Here is an 18,630-nt window from a genome sequence, read left to right as displayed (position 1 = left end):
AACATCACATCCAGGCTTTAAGGCTTTTGTGCCGCCTGCCCTGCAGGAGCTTTGGAGCCCTAATTGATACAGGCCAGCACAGGGGGAGCAGTGACTAGGGGGTAAGCGATGGTGCAGTCACTGAACAAGGCACGGTGCAGGCAGTGGCAAACATTGTCAGTTGCTGAGGCCCAGTCAGGGTTCCTGTGGCCGTGGTGGAGGCTAAGGCTGAACCAAGGGGTTAGGAGATGTCAGTGACCAACTATCTGTTGGCATTTAGAGTCATTTTATGTCTCTTTCTCCTTGCATTCTGCCTGCACCTTGTCTGAGAGGTGATGAATCAGCCCACTTCTAAGTCAGGTGGTGACGTCAGGAGAAACCAGCGTGTAGGGAAATATAGAGGGAGTAGGCATGTCAGGGGTGTAGGCCTCACGCCCGGACTTCTGCTGAGAGTGGCCACACATCCTGGTTTTAAACCTGCTGTCCCAGATTAATTAGTAATAAGCCCCTTTTCCTCAGAAGTGTCTCATTCTGGATGATGAGTTATGTGGCATCCTACTCAGCACCAAGGGGTGGCAAAAAGAGAGAGCTGGTGGTGCCAGGTTTGGGAGGCCGGGGGCTGAAGGACAGTATATTCTGGACACAGCAGCCTGTCCGGCTGTGTGTCGGTCCCACCAGGTCCCACCAGGAAGGCTGCAGACAGCGCGTTCACTGAGTGGTGGTGGCTGGGAGGCAGGAGAGGAAGCCCAGGAGGACAAGGAGACAACTGGGCAAAACGGTCTTGTAAAAACATTGAGTAGGGCCCTGGCCGGTTGGCTCAGTGGTAGAGCGTCGGCCTGGCGTGCAGAAGTCCTGGGTTTGATTCCCGGCCAGGGCACACAGGAGAAGCGCCCATCTGCTTCTCCACCCCTCCCCCTCTCCTTCCTCTCTGTCTCTCTCTTCCCCTCCCGTAGCCGAGGCTCCATTGGAGCAAAGATGGCCCGGGCGCTGGGGATGGTTCCTTGGCCTCTGTCCCAGGCGCTAGAGTGGCTCTGGTCGCGACAGAGCGACGCCCCTGGAGGGGCAGAGCATCGCCCCCTGGTGGATAGAGCGTTGCCCCTGGTGGGCGTGCCGGGTGGATCCCGGTCGGGCGCATGCGGGAGTCTGTCTGACTGTCTCTCCCCGTTTCCAGCTTCAGAAAAATACAAAAACAAAAACAAAAACAAAACATTGAGTAGGACAAAATATTGACCTAAGGGAAAGTTTGAAAAGTAGAAATTATAGCACAATCATTGAGTTGTCCCTTCTTTTTCCTTTGATCATTTGCCTACTTTAAAGATGGTGGTGTCTCAGCCTGCAGATCATGGATGGGAAGGGTTCATGGTGACCCTCTCCTGGGAGACTGTGTGTGTTTAACTTCCAGCTCTTGCATGCTATAAATATTTTCCTCCAGCCTGTCACTTGTTCTTCAACCTCTTCTTTCTTTCCCCATCCCTTTGTCCCTTTTTTTATTTTAAATCTGAGTCACAGTATTTAACTCTTAACCTCAAGCCCGAAGCCAAGCTCCTATTGTAGATCAACACCAGTGCGTGTGCATATGTTTGTGTGGGGGTGTGTGTGTGAAGATTTACTTCCAGTACAATTATTACATTAACCTGTAGAAAAGTTTAAGGTCTGTCATATTATTCAGCAGTTATTAAGAAATACAGTGTGCTAAATATTTCATATGGACTATTCGCAGTGTCCTTGTCTGTAAAATTCTAAAAATGTTCTGCATCGCATAAACCCGCAGCAGAATTCTCCTGGATAATCTACAACCGCCAGCATTTTGTTCTCCAATGCTTAGAAGCAGAGGCCTCAAACTCCACTGGGCAACTCCGGCCCTGCCTGGCAAGAGCCGCTTCTGTTCAGTGGCTGCAGGAGCTTCCAAAATAGGCGCTCCTATTCCCCGCCAGCCTGGATGCTGCTGGAGCTGTGTCTGCACCCCCGTCAGCAGCCTCCTGTCACGGGCCCAGCCTGACAAAGCCCAGAAGACCAAAGGCTCAGGAGCTGCCAGAAAAACCTCAGGATTTGTTTGCTCCTCGTGCCCCAGACCCAGGCGCCAGCCCCGGGGACAGATCTGGGCCTGTCAGGAAATCCATGCACAATCTCTGGTGAACTTTGGATGGGACTCCAGCCTGGAGTTCAGTGAGGGACCTATGGGTGGGGCTAAAGACTTTGTTCCTGAAGCCCCTTTGGCTCCTGGGGAGGTCTGGGGCTGGCCCCTCCCCTCTTGTTGTCCAAGCTGTGATCCTCTCTGGCCTCTCTTCTGTAGCACTGAATAGCTGCCCTGGGCATGGCTGATTTCCATCGTGTTTGTGTGCCTTGCCTTCCCGAACAGATTGCACGGTGATCTAGGACAGCTGAAGATGTGCAGCTGGGGCGGGGGCCCATGATGTAGCCCAGGCGCCATTGCAGTTTGTCACATGTAATGTAATTATTTGTTTTGAGGTGTGTATCCCCAGCTAGACCAAAACAACTCTGGGAAGGGATTTTGCTTCAGTTTTGTCAAATGAATTTCTATATCCAGCACTTTTACAGGGGGCAAGCAGAGCAGACACACAGCCAATGTTCTGGCCTCAGTGCTCCATCCTTCCTTGAAACAGGCGGCCTGAGACCAAATACCCCAGCATCGGAGGGTGAAGTTGAGGAGAAGGGTCGCTCCCTCATGGGCTCTGGCTCAAGACCCAGCTTTTCTTAGCAAGAAGAAGCCTCTCAGATGAAGGAAGGCTCGGGTGGCAGCTCTGCAGAGACCCAGCTCCCAGGGCACTGGCCCAGCGGGCAGCATACACCCGGCAGTGTCCTCGGCCTGAGCTTCCTCTCCAGCCTCCAGCAGCGCCCAGTGGGTGTTGCCAACCATGACCTTGGCCTCTGATCTCTCCCTTCTTTCTCTTACTCCCCTCCTTCCTCATGGCCCTTCCTTCTCCCAGCTCCCACTGGCTCACCCCACCTGTGGGTGGTTCCCCAAGATGGATGGAGCAGGTCAGGGGAGAGGTCAGAGTCCTTGCCTTTGATTGCGTCAGTTCTCTGTGGGGAAGTCAGGGGTGGGATCCTTCAACCTCCAGGCCCACATTTTTCTTTCAGTCACTTGGGTGGGGATAGACTGCCTTAATTCCTGGGAAGATCCATTCTAAATCGGATGCCTAAGAAGTCAGGCTACATTTGTTTCCCTCTTTGAAAACAAATTTTTTTATTGGGGTTATGGATGGAAGTGAGGAGTTAGAGTCCCATTCTTGGGGTAAGGGCTCAATTCACATTACGCTTTTGATTGCTAAAATAATCATTTATTAATGTTTCCCATGAGCAGCAGCTTTGAGATGTCATAAGTATATATTGTCAACCTTGCTGACCCTTCACTCCCTGACAGCAGTCTCAAACTTGGCCAAGTCTGAGTGGGTTAGACATTTACAGTTCTGAGCATGGTCCCAGTGGCTTGAGAAGAGGTCAGATCCCCAAGTCTCCTAGCTCTTCTATCTCTCCCCTCTCTCCCCCCATAACCCAGCAGACCAAAGGTTGTCCCTGGTCTTCTCCACCCCCTCAGGACCCCTCCAACCCTAACAATAATCCATCATTGTTATCTCATTTGGTGTTTGCAAAGCACTTTACAGCTATTGTTGTGAGTTTTTCCTCTTATTTGCAAAGTACTTCACAACTATTATTACAAGTCTTTCCTCTGGATGTGGGGTACCACTGACCCACTTCCTAGAGCTGGCTTCCCACTGCCTTCTAAGTGGCTGGGCCAGTGCCCATGGTGCTCAGCATGGGTGTGTAGGTGCGGCTTTCATAAGTCAAGGCCACAGTTGTGCCCTTCTGCATAGAAATCAGGCTTAGAAATTGGCTTCATGCTGCTGCCCACTGCCCTCAGGAAGTTCCACCCTATGTGTTTCTAATCAGGGAATAAGAGGTGGTTGTTACAAAGGTACACACCCCCAGATATTAGTGCTAGTTTGGGGCTCACAGCCTGCTACCTCCTGTTTTCCCAGAGTGGGTGCTAAGCAGCAGGGTTTGAACTTCTTTTTCTCCTTTCTTCAGTCTTGGATGGGTGGGTGGGGTTAATATGTGTCAAATTGTAAGTCAGTAAGATAGTTCCCTTCCTCTATAGTAGAGAGGGAGTTGGTTGAGGTGATCAAAACTTTTTTTGTTTCATTTTTATTTTTTTATCAGATTTTTAAAATAAGCAATTATGACATTACAGTATTTTTTTTAGTTTTAGGGTTTTTTTTTTTGTTGTTGTTGTTTGTATTTTTCTGAAGCTAGAAACGGGGAGAGACAGTCAGACAGACTCCCGCATGCGCCTGACTGGGATCCACCCGGCACACCCACCAGGGGGCGACGCTATGCCCACCAGGGGGCGATGCTCTGCCACTCCGGGGCATCGCTCTGTTGCGACCAGAGCCACTATAGCGCCTGGGGCAGAGGCCAAGGAGCCATCCCCAGCGCCCGGGCCATCTTTGCTCCAATGGAGCCTCGGCCTTGGGAGGGGAAGAGAGAGACAGAGAGGAAGGAGAGGGGAGGGGTAGAGAAGCAGATGGGCACTTCTCCTGTGTGCCCTGGCCGGGAATTGAACCTGGGACTTCTGCACGCCAGGCCGATGCTCTACCACTGAGCCAACCGGCCAGGGCCTTAGTTTTGTTTTTTTAAAGAAAGTCTATACAACCTAACTAGTGTAACAAAAGTTCCTTACATGGCATTTCGTGTGCTGCATTTTTTTTATTTAACATGTAGGGTAAGCATTTTCCTCAATTGTTACACCATCTTCATAATAATCATTTAAAATTATATAACCATTCATTGAGTAGGTTGGATGGAAATTTTCTGGTAGAAAATATGGAAATGTGTTCAGATTTGAAGATGTAGTGGGTTGTGGGGAAGACAGGTGGTCTGACAGGGCCTGAGGAAGCAGGGCCTTGGCCTCTCATGCAGTCCTTCTCTTTGGCTGCTGTTGTGACACTCGACCTTTCTATCTGAGTTGGACTTCTGCACTTTCTGCTCTGGACAAGATGTTCCTGCCACCCAGATCCCCAACTTAGTTGTGTTCCAAAAATTAATTGTGTAAATTATATTCTGGCTCAATTTGCCTAAGTAGGTCATTCTGAGAGTAAGATTCCCTTTTAGCTCCTGTGACATGTGTCTGAGTGCTTAAATAGCAGATGCTCAATAAATATTTGTCGGTGAGGCCTGACCTGTGGTGGTGCAGTGGGATAAAGCGTCGACCTGGAATACTGAGGTCGCCCGTTCGAAACCTTGGGCTTGCCTGGTCAAGGCACATATGGGAGTTGATGCTTCCTGCTCCTCCCCCTTCTCTCTCTCTCTCTCTCTCTCTCTCTCTCTCTCTCCCCTCTCTCTAAAAATCAATAAATAAAATATTTTTAAAAATTAAAAAAAAATATTTGTCGGTGACAAATTTCTATTTGCCAACCTCCAGTGCCTTTCCCTGGCCAGTAAAATTGTTGCTGACTCTGTAACCCATTCTGTGAGGCAAGCCTGAAGGAGTTTCTAAGGCAGCCTTTGTGTTTCTGAAAGCAGCCTGAGGCCAGCAACCTGCAGAGACCTGGGAGAGTCTGTCTCCAATGGTGCATGCATGTGGAGAAAAAGGGAGAGAGGCAGATTATGAGATTTTTGTCTCTGGAACCTTCTTTAGATAAACCAGAACATAGAAAAGAAGCCAGGTTGCTTTTCTTTAAAAGGAGAAGATAATCTTCATCTGTGAGATCTATGTACTGAAATATTTGTGAATGAAATGACATATGTAGGATTTTCCTCAGTTTTACAAGAAGGGGAAGTGGGAGGAGGTGTAACGGAGACAAGATTGGGCTCAATTTGTTGGAAGCTGAATGATGACTAAGTGTTCATCTGTCCACTTTTGAATATGTTTAAAGTTTTTCATAATAATAAAAAGTAGAATAAGAGGGTTGCCCTGGGTTGGGACTGGTGAGATGATCTAAAAAGGTCCTGCAATTCCTAAACCTGATTTTATACCAGGACACAGTGTCTTGGTTCAATTCTGAAGCTCTGGTGCCATCTAGTGTTTATTGTAAACTCTTGACAAAATGATGACATTGCAGGGACCCGCCTTGGTCTAAGGTCCTTCTGTGAATTCTGCTGGCCTTTTTATTTCCCTCAGGGAAGGCCTGGCTGAGGCAGCAGCGCTAACCAGCCTTGGGCAAGGGTCTGGAAGTGAACGTGGAGGTGGTCATGAAGGTGTTGCCGGTGGTGTGCAAGTTGGTGCTCACTCTACGTCTCCCCCAGGCTTGGGGAAGCAAGCTACTCTTTGAATTGCCTTTTCTTGTGCGGCTGTGCAGGCAGGTGACCTTGCTGGAGGGTTCTCAGTGTGACCCAGGTGCAAAAATAGCCTCTCCTGTGACCACTGTGTGCTCAGCTCCCTGGCCTGAGCAAACAGCTCCTCACACCTGCACGTTGTTGACTTGGTGTGGACATACAGCTACTTGTTTGCAGGTGCAAATGACTGTTTGTGTACCCAGAGTTGAGGGGAGGGCCCCCCACCCCCCCAACATCCTCTTCTTTAGCCCACTGTTCCCTCAAAGCAGGGATCCAGGTCACAGAAATAGCAGAATGTGCCACCTTAAATCCTAGGGCTGGGTCCTGACGGAGGGAGAGCAGAGAAGCAGTGTACAGGGAGTCAGACTCCTGGAATTTCTGAGCCAGGCTTTCTGTAGATCATATGGGGTAACAGAGAAGCCCAGCTGATTGCACCAGGGCAAATGAAGTGCACATGAGTGGACTTTATCAGTCGGAGAATTGTATAGATGTGGAAGAGAAAGGTAATGGGGGGGAGCAGGTGAGTAAGTGACAATGGTGGCAACATGCCCGTGGAAGTGTGATAAACTCTGCCACCATCACTATAATGTGCACCTTTTTTTATGTACCAATAGACAAGGAGATATGTCACATTGTGACACAGAAGGTCATATGGGTAGATGGAAATGAGAGGAATGAATTACAGGGTTTTTTTGTTTGTTTTATTTGCAGAGCAGTTTGAAAATCACAAAAACTTTAAAAATGTGTTCCTTTGGTTCATTAATTCTACTTCTAGGGGAGTATCCTAAGAAATAACCAGAAATCTCAAAATTTGTGTTCAAAAGGAGCAATGTTTACAAAACAGGAAATCAGAAACTGGGTAATGATTAAATAAAAGGTCAATGACAACATTTAAAGGATGACACATTTATAGGATGGGACATTATACTGCGCTTAAAGTGAGCTTATGAAGAATTTCTAATGTGGGAAAAGGCTTTGCTATTAAGTGAAAAAACAGGCTCAAAATTATATAGCTTGATCTCAAGCAGTCAAAAATACATATATATGAAGTATTGCAAAGGATATAATAGAACAAAATGATAATAATACTGGTGATCTTCATGTTATATATAGGATTATGTATGAATCATATATTTTACACGTGTCAGTGTTTTCTAGTTTTCCTGAAGTAAATATTATTTTTATTCAAAGGGAAAAGAATTTTTAATTTTGAAAGGAAAAGGGAGAGACAGAAGGTCAGAGTGGAACTCAGTGTTAGGTGAGAACCACAGGGTTACAGGCTCTGAAGGAGAGAGAAAGGACTAAAATCAGGCTGCTGGTGGTTGCTGCCAGACTCTCTTCCTTTCTCCTGACTAGGGAGAGTCCTGCTGGGTCTGGGATGTCCAAGAGTAAAACTGTCTACTTCCTATGATAGTCCTCTGAGCAGAAAGATCCCCCAGGGGTTGAGGTCAGAGTGAGGAAGAGTGAGGCCCCAAGGTGATGCATCCTTCACTCCATCCAAAGAAAGGGTATTATTTTCTTGGTCTCAAAATATTCTGACATAAGGTTAATAGGAATAAACAAAGAATTAATTCTTGGTATTATTTCCCACCCAGTAGATATGTTTGACGACTTCTCAGAAGGCAGAGAGTGCGTCAACTGCGGGGCCATGTCCACCCCACTCTGGAGGCGGGATGGGACGGGGCACTATCTATGCAATGCCTGTGGTCTTTACCACAAGATGAACGGCATCAACCGGCCCCTCATCAAGCCTCAGCGCCGGCTGGTAAGCAAGTACCCAGACCACAGAAGTCCAGAAGCCTTGGGTTGGGGGGGGGGGGGGCACATGTGTCTCCTCTCAGCACCTGGCTTCAAGGCTCCTACCTTGGTGGAAAACTTCTGGGTTTTAAATTCCGGATTTTGAGTCATCTTTAAAAGGAGGTATGGTTTGAGGGGCTAGGTGGGTAGATTTAGGCCATGTGGCGATTGCTCACACCTTTAGAATTAGTTTGAGCTACAAGGTTGTTCCAGACTGTTGACCTTAAACAAATAGCCAGCTATTTCTCCAGCAAAATGAATATATTCTGGAAAAACAGAGATTTGTAATTCAGAACATGTGGTCTGATGGCAAACCATGCCAAGTCCAGATGACAAAGGAGAGAAAGATTATTTTGTAGAGGAAAGGGAGACTTCAGAGGGGCTGTTGTAAACAAAGAGTCCATTGGAAGAAACTGGGAGTTGGAAATGTAGTGGCTTTTCATTGGCTGAGTTATAAGTCTTGTGGTGGGGGGAGGAGACTGTCCTTAATTAACCTGCTGGAGTTGTAGAGTAGGAAAACATCTTCCTGTTGGAGAAGGCAGATACCTCTTCTGTAACTGACAATGAGGGGTATCTCATGAGAGCTCCTCCTACAGGCCCTCCCACCATCTATTTAAATGAGGTTTCTGTTTAGAAATCTTCATAAGAACATCTATATAATTCAAGCCCATATTATGCAGAAGTGAAAAGTGAGGCTCTGAAAAGCTAATGGCCTCACCTGTGGTCATATATGAGTGCGTCCAGACTTCCTGGTTCCCAGTGCAGCGTTGCCTTGTATGCCTCCTGTGTTCACGTCAACCCCATGAAGAAGGTCAGCTCTTCCCTTCTATATTGTTACTGACCCTGTTTTCAGTTGACTGACCCACCCGAAGTGCAGAGAGGTTATATAGTGTGTATTGGGCCCTGTGATTGAGGTAGAGTTTGGAACTGAGTTTTGGGTTCTTGGTTCCATGGTCTTTTCTTACTATAATTTGATTGTGACCAATATGAACTGAGTTTCCTGTAATTGATGAGGGAAGAGCAAAGCAGATAAACCCTGATCTTTCCCTTTCTTGAGGTTCCAGAACCCAGCCAGTCTCTGATGACACTTGGATACAGTAAATCCTCACCCACCACCTGTGCCTGGCACCTGAAACCACGTTCACTCCACGTTGAGGAGAAGCCTCTCTGCCTGCAGTGCCCAGTGCTCGCGGGGCTTTCCATCTGATGTTCAGTGGCTACTGATACCTCTAAAGCCAGAGTTAGGACTAGGATTCAGTCTTCCTCTCCCAGGGCAGACGTTTCCCCCACCCCGTCCCAGGAGTGGCTCGGGTACAGGGAGACCCTGGCACAGAGGCTGGTCTGAGAGACACACCAAGGTTCTGAGATACACAACCAGCACACACAAAATTATTATGGCCTACTCCCATCACCCATTTAGGGAGGGCCCAGCCCTGCATCACTCGCTGTGAGGCAGAAGCAGCAGCATCTGCCTTCTACCTGGACTTGAAGGGTTTGTCTCCTGTATTGCAGTCCGCTTCCCGCCGAGTGGGCCTCTCTTGTGCCAACTGCCAGACTACCACCACCACGCTGTGGCGCCGTAACGCCGAGGGTGAGCCCGTGTGCAATGCCTGCGGCCTGTACATGAAGCTCCATGGCGTAAGTAGTCCCACTCCCATGCAGGATGGCCACCTTGACCAGCATCCACGACCCTTCACACCCATCACTCAGTGCTCACTCATCTTCCTCCCTTCAGGCTATATGTATTCCTCCTTCTTAACAAAGATAATTGGATATGGGAAGGGATCTCACAGCATGTGTTAGTCCATTCTGGCAGCTCCAACAGAATACCATAGGCCAGGTGACTTCTAAATGGAAATTTCTTTCTCACAGTCTGGAGGCTAGAAGTTGATCAGGACACCAGCACAGCTGAGTGAGGGCCGTCTTCCAGGTCACAGACTTTCCCTAGCATGCTCACATGGCACAGAGCATGAGGGAACTCTTGGGACTCTTACGAGGGCACTAATTCCATTCATGAAGGCTCCACCCTCATGACCTAATCATCTCCCAAAGGCCCCACCTCCTAATACCATCACCTTGGGGGAGGTTTCCAACATGAATTTTGGGGGGACACAGACTTCATATCATATCAGAAATACTGCTGGTCACTTCATCTTTAACATCATATAAGTCTAATTCCCATTTTACAGATTAGGAGACTCAGAAGTAGTCTCTGTAGGTGGAAGTATGATATACAACAAAGCCGATCAAGTTCAGAGACAGAAAGTATAATGGTGGTTGCCAGGGACTTTGGGGCAGGGGCAGTGAGGAGTTATTTAGTGGGTACAGAGTCCCAGTTTTGCAAGATGAAAAGTGTTCTGGAGATGGAAGGCGGGGATGGCTGCCCAACAGCGTGACTTACACTGCTGAACTGTCCAGTTAACGATGGTTAAGATGGTAGATCTTGTTATGTGTATCTTTGCACCACTTTTTTTTTTTTTAAAGTACTGAGGGGGGTAGGGATAAAGATGAGATCAAGATTCTCCCAAAGTCAGGATGGGCTTTAAGAGGGCCTGGGCACACTTCTCCCCAAAGGCAGGAGTGCTGTCTCATCTGACTCTCAGTGGACTAGAAGGCAAGTTCACGTTCACGTGCGCTGGTGCACTTCTAACTATTCTAGGTTGACGTCTCTGGAGTAGTGATTGCTTTTCTTTCAGTATTTGCAGGTTTGGCCATTATTAGTCCCACATGGGAGACAAGCATAGGCCAGGGGCTAAAAGAAACCAGATATGGGGAAGGCACAGTATTTTAAAATACTAGAATGATGTAGGCTTGTTCCCCAGCCACTTGTTTAGGCCTCTGTGAATATCCAAGAGCATGACACCTGGCAGTCACTGCTTGTGTATGAGAAGTCAGATGGGACAAAAGTATTGCCCACAGACAGTGTAGCTCAGCACCTGGCCGCCAATCAGTCTACAGCATAATCTCTTGCTGCTCCCATGGAAACACCACCGTTGGCTCCCGTCAGATTCAGTCCAGTGAGGAGCTGCTCTAAGCATAGTGACTCTACATCTTGACTCAGCAGGGCTGTCCCAGTTTCTGCCTATTTTCTTGGCATAATTACTAAGAAGAGCACTGCCTTCTCACTCTCATGGTGTCCTGACGAGGCTGGTAAATGGAAGGTTTTGGCATACAGTGTTCCTGCTGCCTGACATACCTGCCGCTGTCTACACGACTCCTACACTCAGACGTTACCTCTTCAGTGAAGCTTTCCTTGATGTGCTCATGTGCCACTTTCCTTCCTCCCCAGCCCAGGACAGAGTTCTCCTACATCGCCTCTGAGTCTGCTTATGGTCTGTCATTCCTGCTAAACTGAGCCTCTGGCGGGAAGGAACTGTGTCCTGCAGTATTGTCTACAGGGTCTACTGTAAATACCCCGTGTGTAGCATGTACTCAATACATTTGATTTCTCTCTCAGCAGGAGTTCCAGGGGCTGATTTATTTAGTTGCATTATAGAGGGATGGCTTAGATCAGGGGTCTCAAACTCAACTCAGCATGTGGGCTGCAGAGCAAGATCACAGCCGTTCGGCGGGCCGCACTAGGTCTACAAAAGGCAACTGTTACGCAACACTTTTCTCACTGCAGTTGAAAACAAAAAAAAATCAGTACAACAAGCACAATCGTACATGCAGTTTACTCAGTGTCACAAAACAACCAGAAACTGTAGTTCGCATCACAACTGCTGTTAACTAAGCTAATATCTAGCTAGGATGCTAGAGAAATGAAAAATACAAGTAGGCCCCCAGGCTTACTTAATTTTATCCAAAATATTTTGAACTTCGTGGATTAGTCTGCGGGCCGCACAACATTGTTCGGCGGGCCGCGAGTTTGAGACCCCTGGCTTAGATGTTGCCTTCCCGGTGTGTGTGTGTGTGTGTGTGTGTGTGTGTGTGTTTGTGTGTGTGTACTGAAGCTGATCGTGTTCAAGTGGAAAACCATATATGTTGACTTGTGATCCCCTAGGTTCCCAGGCCTCTTGCGATGCGGAAAGAAGGGATTCAAACCAGAAAACGGAAGCCCAAGAACCTTAATAAATCTAAGGCACCAGCAGGTGAGTAGAAGAGCCGTGTGTAATCACACGAATAAGCCTGTAGCTCTGGGAGTGTGTGAGAATGTGTTCAGACACCAACTATGTATAGTCTTTATTTGCCCCACGTGTGGACATTCACATATTTTGCTGTAGTTATTAATGTATTTACATATGGGTGTTGTGCCAGACCTTCCTTACTGGAGGCATTCTATAATGTATAGTATATACACCCTTATTAAAATCAAAAAAAGTTTTGAATCTTGAAACACATGTGGCCTCAAGGGGTTGGGATAAAGGGTGATGTGCCTATCATTTCAAAAAGTTCCCTTGGAAATCTCATTCTGGGAACCATTGCCCTCCACTGATGAAGGACCCTGGCTGTCTGTCTCAAAGAATGGCCTGCCTTTGTCCCTGCCTCTGACCTCGGTATCCTGACTCTGCCTTGCTCCAGGTCCCTCGGGCAGCGAGAGCCTCCCTCCCACCAGCATTTCCAGCAGCTCCAGCACCACGGCCGCCAGCAGCAGCGAGGAGATGCGCCCCATCAAGACAGAGCCCGGGCTGTCGTCCCACTACGGCCACAGCAGCTCCATGTCCCAGGTGCGCCCCTGGGCGGGGGAGCAGGACTGTCCATGGGGGAGGAGCTGCCAGAGTACCAGGTGACCAGGCCAGCACTGGAGCCTGTGGCCGAGGGAGGTGCCGTCCACCTCGCCCCCCCGCCAGGCTGGGCACTGTCTGCATGAGGATTATATCAGTACATGCGATCAGCTACAGTAATTCGCACACACAACTATGCGACATAGTGTTTGGCAGCTCCGCTGTCTCCTAAGAGAGGGGTGTTTGACCTCAGCCTTGAAGGATGGGTAGCCTTCAACAGGAGGAAGGGGAGGAGGAGGACCTCCTGGCATGGGCAGAGGCGTGGAAACTGCAGAGGGCAAGGTGGGTGGATTGGGGTTGGTGAGGAGGTCACAGGCAGGATGTCATTTTAATGAGGGCCAGTTGCAGGTCCCAACCTCCTCCTTGTGCCTAGAAGATGGACCAGCAGTCCCCTCATGCTCCTCTTTTGGATATGACGGCATCCCTGCTCCTCTCCCCCCTTCCTTTGTGGCTCCTCTCATTTGGGATCGGGATGTTTCTGGTCTCAGTCTCCCATTAACTCTGCTCTCTTACCCATACTTGCGGGAGTCCGGGGCCTAACCAGCTTGTTACTGTCTGGGTGAAGAGCAGCTGGTTCTATAGGACCAGAAGAGCCAGAAATCCTTTCTGAGTGGGAAGGATGCTACTGTTTGAAAGTGAAAATCTGATGGTGATGAGATTGTGGCAGATTTCTCATGTAATTATCAGAGCCTTCAGAAAAACCAGAATAGTCACAAACCCATGGGGACATATCGCAGAAGCAGCCGACAAATCACACAGACCTTTTGCATTCCATAGCACAGGGGTAGAGAACAGAAGTGTTTCTGGGTCCCTTGTCCTGCCCTTGTCCACTCCTGCCTTTGGTCTACTCCTCTGATTTTTCTCCTGGGGGTGAGAGCCAGCTTGGGAACGTCTATGTAATGAGGCTTCCCCTCTTCAGCCCAGACCGCCCCCCACCCCAGGCCCTCAGGACTCAGTCAACGCACCTCATCTTGCACTGTTTGCTTTCAGACGTTCTCGGTCAGTGCGATGTCTGGCCACGGGCCCTCCATCCACCCAGTCCTCTCGGCCCTGAAGCTCTCTCCACAAGGCTACGCATCTTCTGTCAGCCAGTCACCGCAAGCCAGCTCCAAGCAGGACCCTTGGAACAGCCTGGCCTTGGCTGACAGTCACGGGGACATAATCACTGCATAATGTCACCTCCCGCCCACCTCAGATTCCCGCGTAGACTTGGGCCTGGGAGCGCAGCAGAGGTCAGGCTCTGCGCCAGCGGCCAGCCTGCTCCGTCTGGGAGTGACTGACTCCAGAACAACAACTGGGAAGAAACTTGAAGAGTCGACGATTTCTTAGGGGACGTAGGTGCTGGATCCTATCAGATACCTGTTCAAGATAGGGGGCTGGGAAGAGCCCAGACTGATCTGGAAGCATCCGCCCATCCCTAAAACACACTTAAGACTTCTTTCTCATTTTTCTGCCCCACTCCACCCCAACAAGAGATGAGATGTCCTTCTCTACCTTTCCATCACTGTGGCCTAAGGTGGCAGTTTGACCATGGCGTTCCCAGCACTGGGGATCTCAGGGTGCATAGAGGGGCAGGGTGCTGGGACCCCTGCTCCAGCCTGAGCCAGGGCTTCTGATGTGCCTTTGGATGTGACAGGCCCCGCCAGGCAGCTCCTGCCCCTGCCCAACACCCAACACTCCCCTGAGGCTCAGCACACCCCTCACCCCACGATATTGAATCTTGACTCCAGACATGCTGGGGGAAGTGCCCGAGTTCCTGCGCGCACCCCGTGGGGAGACGGAGGAGAGGCCACTCACCCACCCTGCAGCATGGCTTCGGGGAATCGCAACTTGGCAACTTTGCCTCCCCCACGGGCCTCCCCCCCAACCCCCTCCCCAGCGCTCACAGCCTCATTCCCTCGCTCCCACTCTTCACCCAAGGCCTCTGAAAATAAAGCCCCTTCCACTGCTCCGAGTGATTCGGCCTGCCTTCAGGTTGAATGTGTGTGAACAGGAGCTCAGCAGTGTATCTAAACAGCAGCCCCCCCCTTCCCCTTCAGAATCCTTCTTCCACCCCATCCCGCATGGGGGGTCCTGAGTGAGAACAAAAAGGTTCTGCTGCTAAAGCAAGTTGGACTGATGCTCATCTGATACTTGAGACCCACTTGGAGAAGCCGTCTGTTGGACACGGTGGGGGCTGGACCCTGCATTGCACGAGGGCCGGGTCTTCATTCGATGCCGATGCCTCACGCTCCATCTGGTCTTGCTGACACCGCTCATGTCCTGCAGAGATGTGCATCCAGGCCAGACAGCAGACCAGGTGCAGCCACGGGGTGCGGGCTGCCCGCACCCGCCTCCTCTCTCCAGCAGAACTCTGTTGCCCAAGAGGTGAAAAGCTAGGGATTTTGCAACAAAAATTCAAAGCAAACACAATGAAACAAAACTCATGGAAAGAAAGACGATGACCTTAAGAGAAGACCGTTGGGCCAGAAGGGGTCTCCAGGTCTCTGCCTGTCTGGAATTGGCCTTTTTCTCATCTCCATGTTGCTATTTCTGCCTGTGACACTGGGGCTCATGGACTCTCCCGTGTCGTCCTTATCAACAGAGCTGTCGCAGACTGTGGCCTTACTACATCCTACCCTGAAACACCCATCCCCCCTCAAAAAAAAAATCCTACAGGCTGTAGGAGAGAATATCTCTAAACCAAGATTCTGTTTTAATCATCATTTACATTGCTTTCCTTCATGAAGGCCACCCCCATATGCCTTCCCTAACCACAAACCTGTTAACATTGTCTTAAGGTGAAATGGCTGTAAAATCAGTATTTAACTAATAAATTTATCTGTACTCGTCTTTCCCTTTTCCTCCTCCCCTTGGCATCTCTCCTGGGTGGTTCTGCACTGCCCTCTGGGAGGCAGTCGTGAGCCCCAGAGCTCCCTAGCCCACCGGCCCATGGGCTGCATCTGAAGTCATTTTCTTCCTTCGTTTGCTTTTGGCAGTTGGCCAGGTCTTCCTCTGTCCCTGACCATGGCTGGTGAGAGGAGCACTCAGCCTGGCCCCGCCACTGACTAGTCTGCGACCTTGACAGGTTATTCCTAGGCTTTGGTTTCCTAAGAGAGGGTTGGATCAATCGCTCCCTAAAGTTCCTGTGATCCAACAGTCGTTACCCAATGAAGGAGGCCATTTTTAGCTCTCCCCTTGGGGACAACAGGGCTGGAACATGAGGCAAACCTTAGAGCAGCGGTTCTCAACCTGTGGGTGGCTTTAGGCGACCCCTGTGTTTTGGTCGTTCGACCCCCGCCGGGGTCGCGACCCACAGGTTGAGAACCGCTGCCTTAGAGGCAGTGATCTGTCCAGCCTGCCTGAGTTACAGTGTGTGCCGGGGGTCACCTGGAGGTGTTCTTCCATCTTCCACTTCTCCTTTACGGTCTGACTGAAACTAGCAAGTGATGGCCCCAATGCAAGCTGAGAGAAACTTCTCCTTGATCCATTTGTCTTCACCTTTTTAGACTACAGAATTGCTTAATTGCTTCATCTTAAAAGTGGGGTGGCCCTGGCCGGTTGGCTCAGTGGTAGAGCGTCGGCCTAGCGTGCGGAGGACCCGGGTTCGATTCCCGGCCAGGGCACACAGGAGAAGCGCCCATTTGCTTCTCCACCCCTCCGCCGCGCTTTCCTCTCTGTCTCTCTCTTCCCCTCCCGCAGCCAAGGCTCCATTGGAGCAAAAATGGCCCGGGCGCTGGGGATGGCTCTGTGGCCTCTGCCTCAGGCGCTAGAGTGGCTCTGGTCGCAACATGGCGACGCCCAGGATGGGCAGAGCATCGCCCCCTGGTGGGCAGAGCGTCGCCCCTGGTGGGCGTGCCGGGTGGATCCCGGTCGGGCGCATGCGGGAGTCTGTCTGACTGTCTCTCCCTGTTTCCAGCTTCAGAAAAATGAAAAAAAAAAAAGTGGGGTGAAGGTTGGTGGCAATGGTTGTAAGGCCACCCTCTGACTTGGAATCTGTGGAAAGGGATCCAGACAAGAAAATCTACCCGCACTCAGAACTGTTTATGGTGGCTTCCGGCCTCTCGTTTGGATTATGCCGAACTCACCCTGGCATCTGGTGGCTGTTGACTTTTCATAGCACCACTGTTAATTCTTGAGCAGGTCAGGGGGGGAAAAACCCTATAACAACCATCCTTCTATGTCAAATCAGGAAAGCTTTTACATTTGCTAAGGAGTAGCCAAACCTATTCATTGTAGTGACCATCCAGAAGGATAACTCTAGCAACTAGGAGCAACGGAAGAGCTTCAAAATAAAAAATAAAACCGACCAGGATCTATGTCGGCCTTGGGACACATGTTTTCTGATGATGAAATCCTTGCTGAAAACATCACTGCCACTTCCCTTTAGGAATGGCTTCCAGAACAAAATTATACACACTACCAAAAGACCTTGTCTAGGCATAACTTGTGCTTCATCCCCAGACAGTAAAATCCAGCTTGTTTCAGCCTTCCTGCTCGCCAGACTTGGTTGTTTTCCCAGATCAAACATATCCTCAGAGGAGGTCAATTTTGATATTCTAAAGGATGCAGTTCCCAGATGGTTGGGAAGCAGCTGGGGAACAATGGGGAGAGGGGATTAGCAATCATGGCATTATTAAAATAAATGACTACCTAATATGGTGAGTGAAGCAGCCAGTGGACATGTGCCCAGATTAAGAAATCCCTTATGCCTGACCAGGCAGGGGCGTAGTGGATAGAGTGTCAGCTTAGGACTCAGAGGACCCAGGTTCGAAACCCCAAGGTTGCCAGCTTGAGTGTGGGCTCATCTGGTTTGAGCGCAGGCTCACCAGCTTGAGTGTGGGGTCGCTGGCTTGAGCATGGGATCATGGACATGACCCCATGGTCACTGGCGTGAACCCAAAGGTTGCTGGCTTGAGAGCAAGGGGTCACTGGCTCAGCTGTGGCCCCCCGGTCAAGACACATGAGAAAGCAGTCAATGAACAACTAAGGTGTCGCAACAAAGAACTGATTGATGCTTCTCATCCCTTTCCCTTCTTGTCTGTGTCCCTATCTGTCCCTCTCTCTGTCTCTCACTTAAAAAAAGAAAAAAAAAAAGAAATCCCTTACATTTCCTTACAGTCTCACCTCTTGCTATCACAACCTTTTGAAGCACAGGTTAAATCATTTGGAGAGGGTTCTTTCTTTATATTTGACTTTTGAATGCCTTTAGGGGGTGAGCAATTGCAGATTTAGCTGAGATTGTTTGGCTTGGGTTGACAGCAGTGAAAATTAAGCTTATATTGAATGAACATTCACTAAATGGAGCTAGGTGGGGGTTATTGGGATGACCCCACCCCCGGCCCCAAGTCCCCAGAACTGGACATACTGACGAGGATATAGAGTACATGAGAAACAGCCATTTGGAAAGCTGCTTTTGGAGTGGAACTGGTTGGGTTTTGGTTTTTTAATCGTTTTCTGACATTGGACTCTACTCTTCAGATTGCACCCTTGCCCTGATTGAAGCTAGAACACAACAATGCCATCAACCCAGTGACCAAGGACCAGTCTTAAAGTGTCACAGCTTAGCCTGGGAAGTCGAACCCCCAGGTCTCTCTGGCCCTCGACACTTGCTTTTGTTCCTGACCTGTAGCCTCCTGGGAGTGCTGCTGTTCTGCACCACTCTGGCTCTGGTGTGACTTCTGTCTCCTTTTCGGTTGGTGTGGCAGTGGCATTTGCAAAAAGACTGACTATTCAGCGACAAGGAGAACTAAGTAACCCAACTGAAGATTACATAAAAACAGACCAGGTTTTTCAAAGTTCAGTTTTCTTTGGGGTTATGTATTGCTAGCTCACTGGGCTGAAGCTTGGGAGG

The 18,630-nt window shown here is 49.5% G+C and overlaps 1 protein-coding gene across 4 annotated transcripts in view; it reads left to right on the top strand.

The window, feature by feature from the left end:
- Positions 1-15,629, top strand: part of GATA4 (GATA binding protein 4) — an 83,678-nt gene extending 68,049 nt beyond the window's left edge. For 3 of the 4 annotated variants that reach the window (XM_066387988.1, XM_066387997.1, XM_066387978.1), the window contains exons 3-7: positions 7,872-8,041; positions 9,586-9,711; positions 12,077-12,164; positions 12,595-12,740; positions 13,788-15,629. In XM_066387988.1, coding sequence (XP_066244085.1) covers positions 7,872-8,041; positions 9,586-9,711; positions 12,077-12,164; positions 12,595-12,740; positions 13,788-13,970 — 713 coding nt within the window. In that variant the 3' untranslated portion in view covers positions 13,971-15,629. The remainder of the gene's footprint in view (positions 1-7,871; positions 8,042-9,585; positions 9,712-12,076; positions 12,165-12,594; positions 12,741-13,787) is intronic. The other variant, XM_066388006.1, reaches the window with a different exon arrangement.
- The last annotated feature ends 3,001 nt before the right edge of the window (positions 15,630-18,630 follow it).

The sequence above is a fragment of the Saccopteryx leptura genome, chromosome 1 (genome assembly GCF_036850995.1).
Source record: "Saccopteryx leptura isolate mSacLep1 chromosome 1, mSacLep1_pri_phased_curated, whole genome shotgun sequence".
Lineage (NCBI taxonomy): Eukaryota > Metazoa > Chordata > Mammalia > Chiroptera > Emballonuridae > Saccopteryx > Saccopteryx leptura.
Note: the sequence above shows the minus strand (reverse complement) of the source record. Positions and strands in the feature narration are given on the sequence as shown.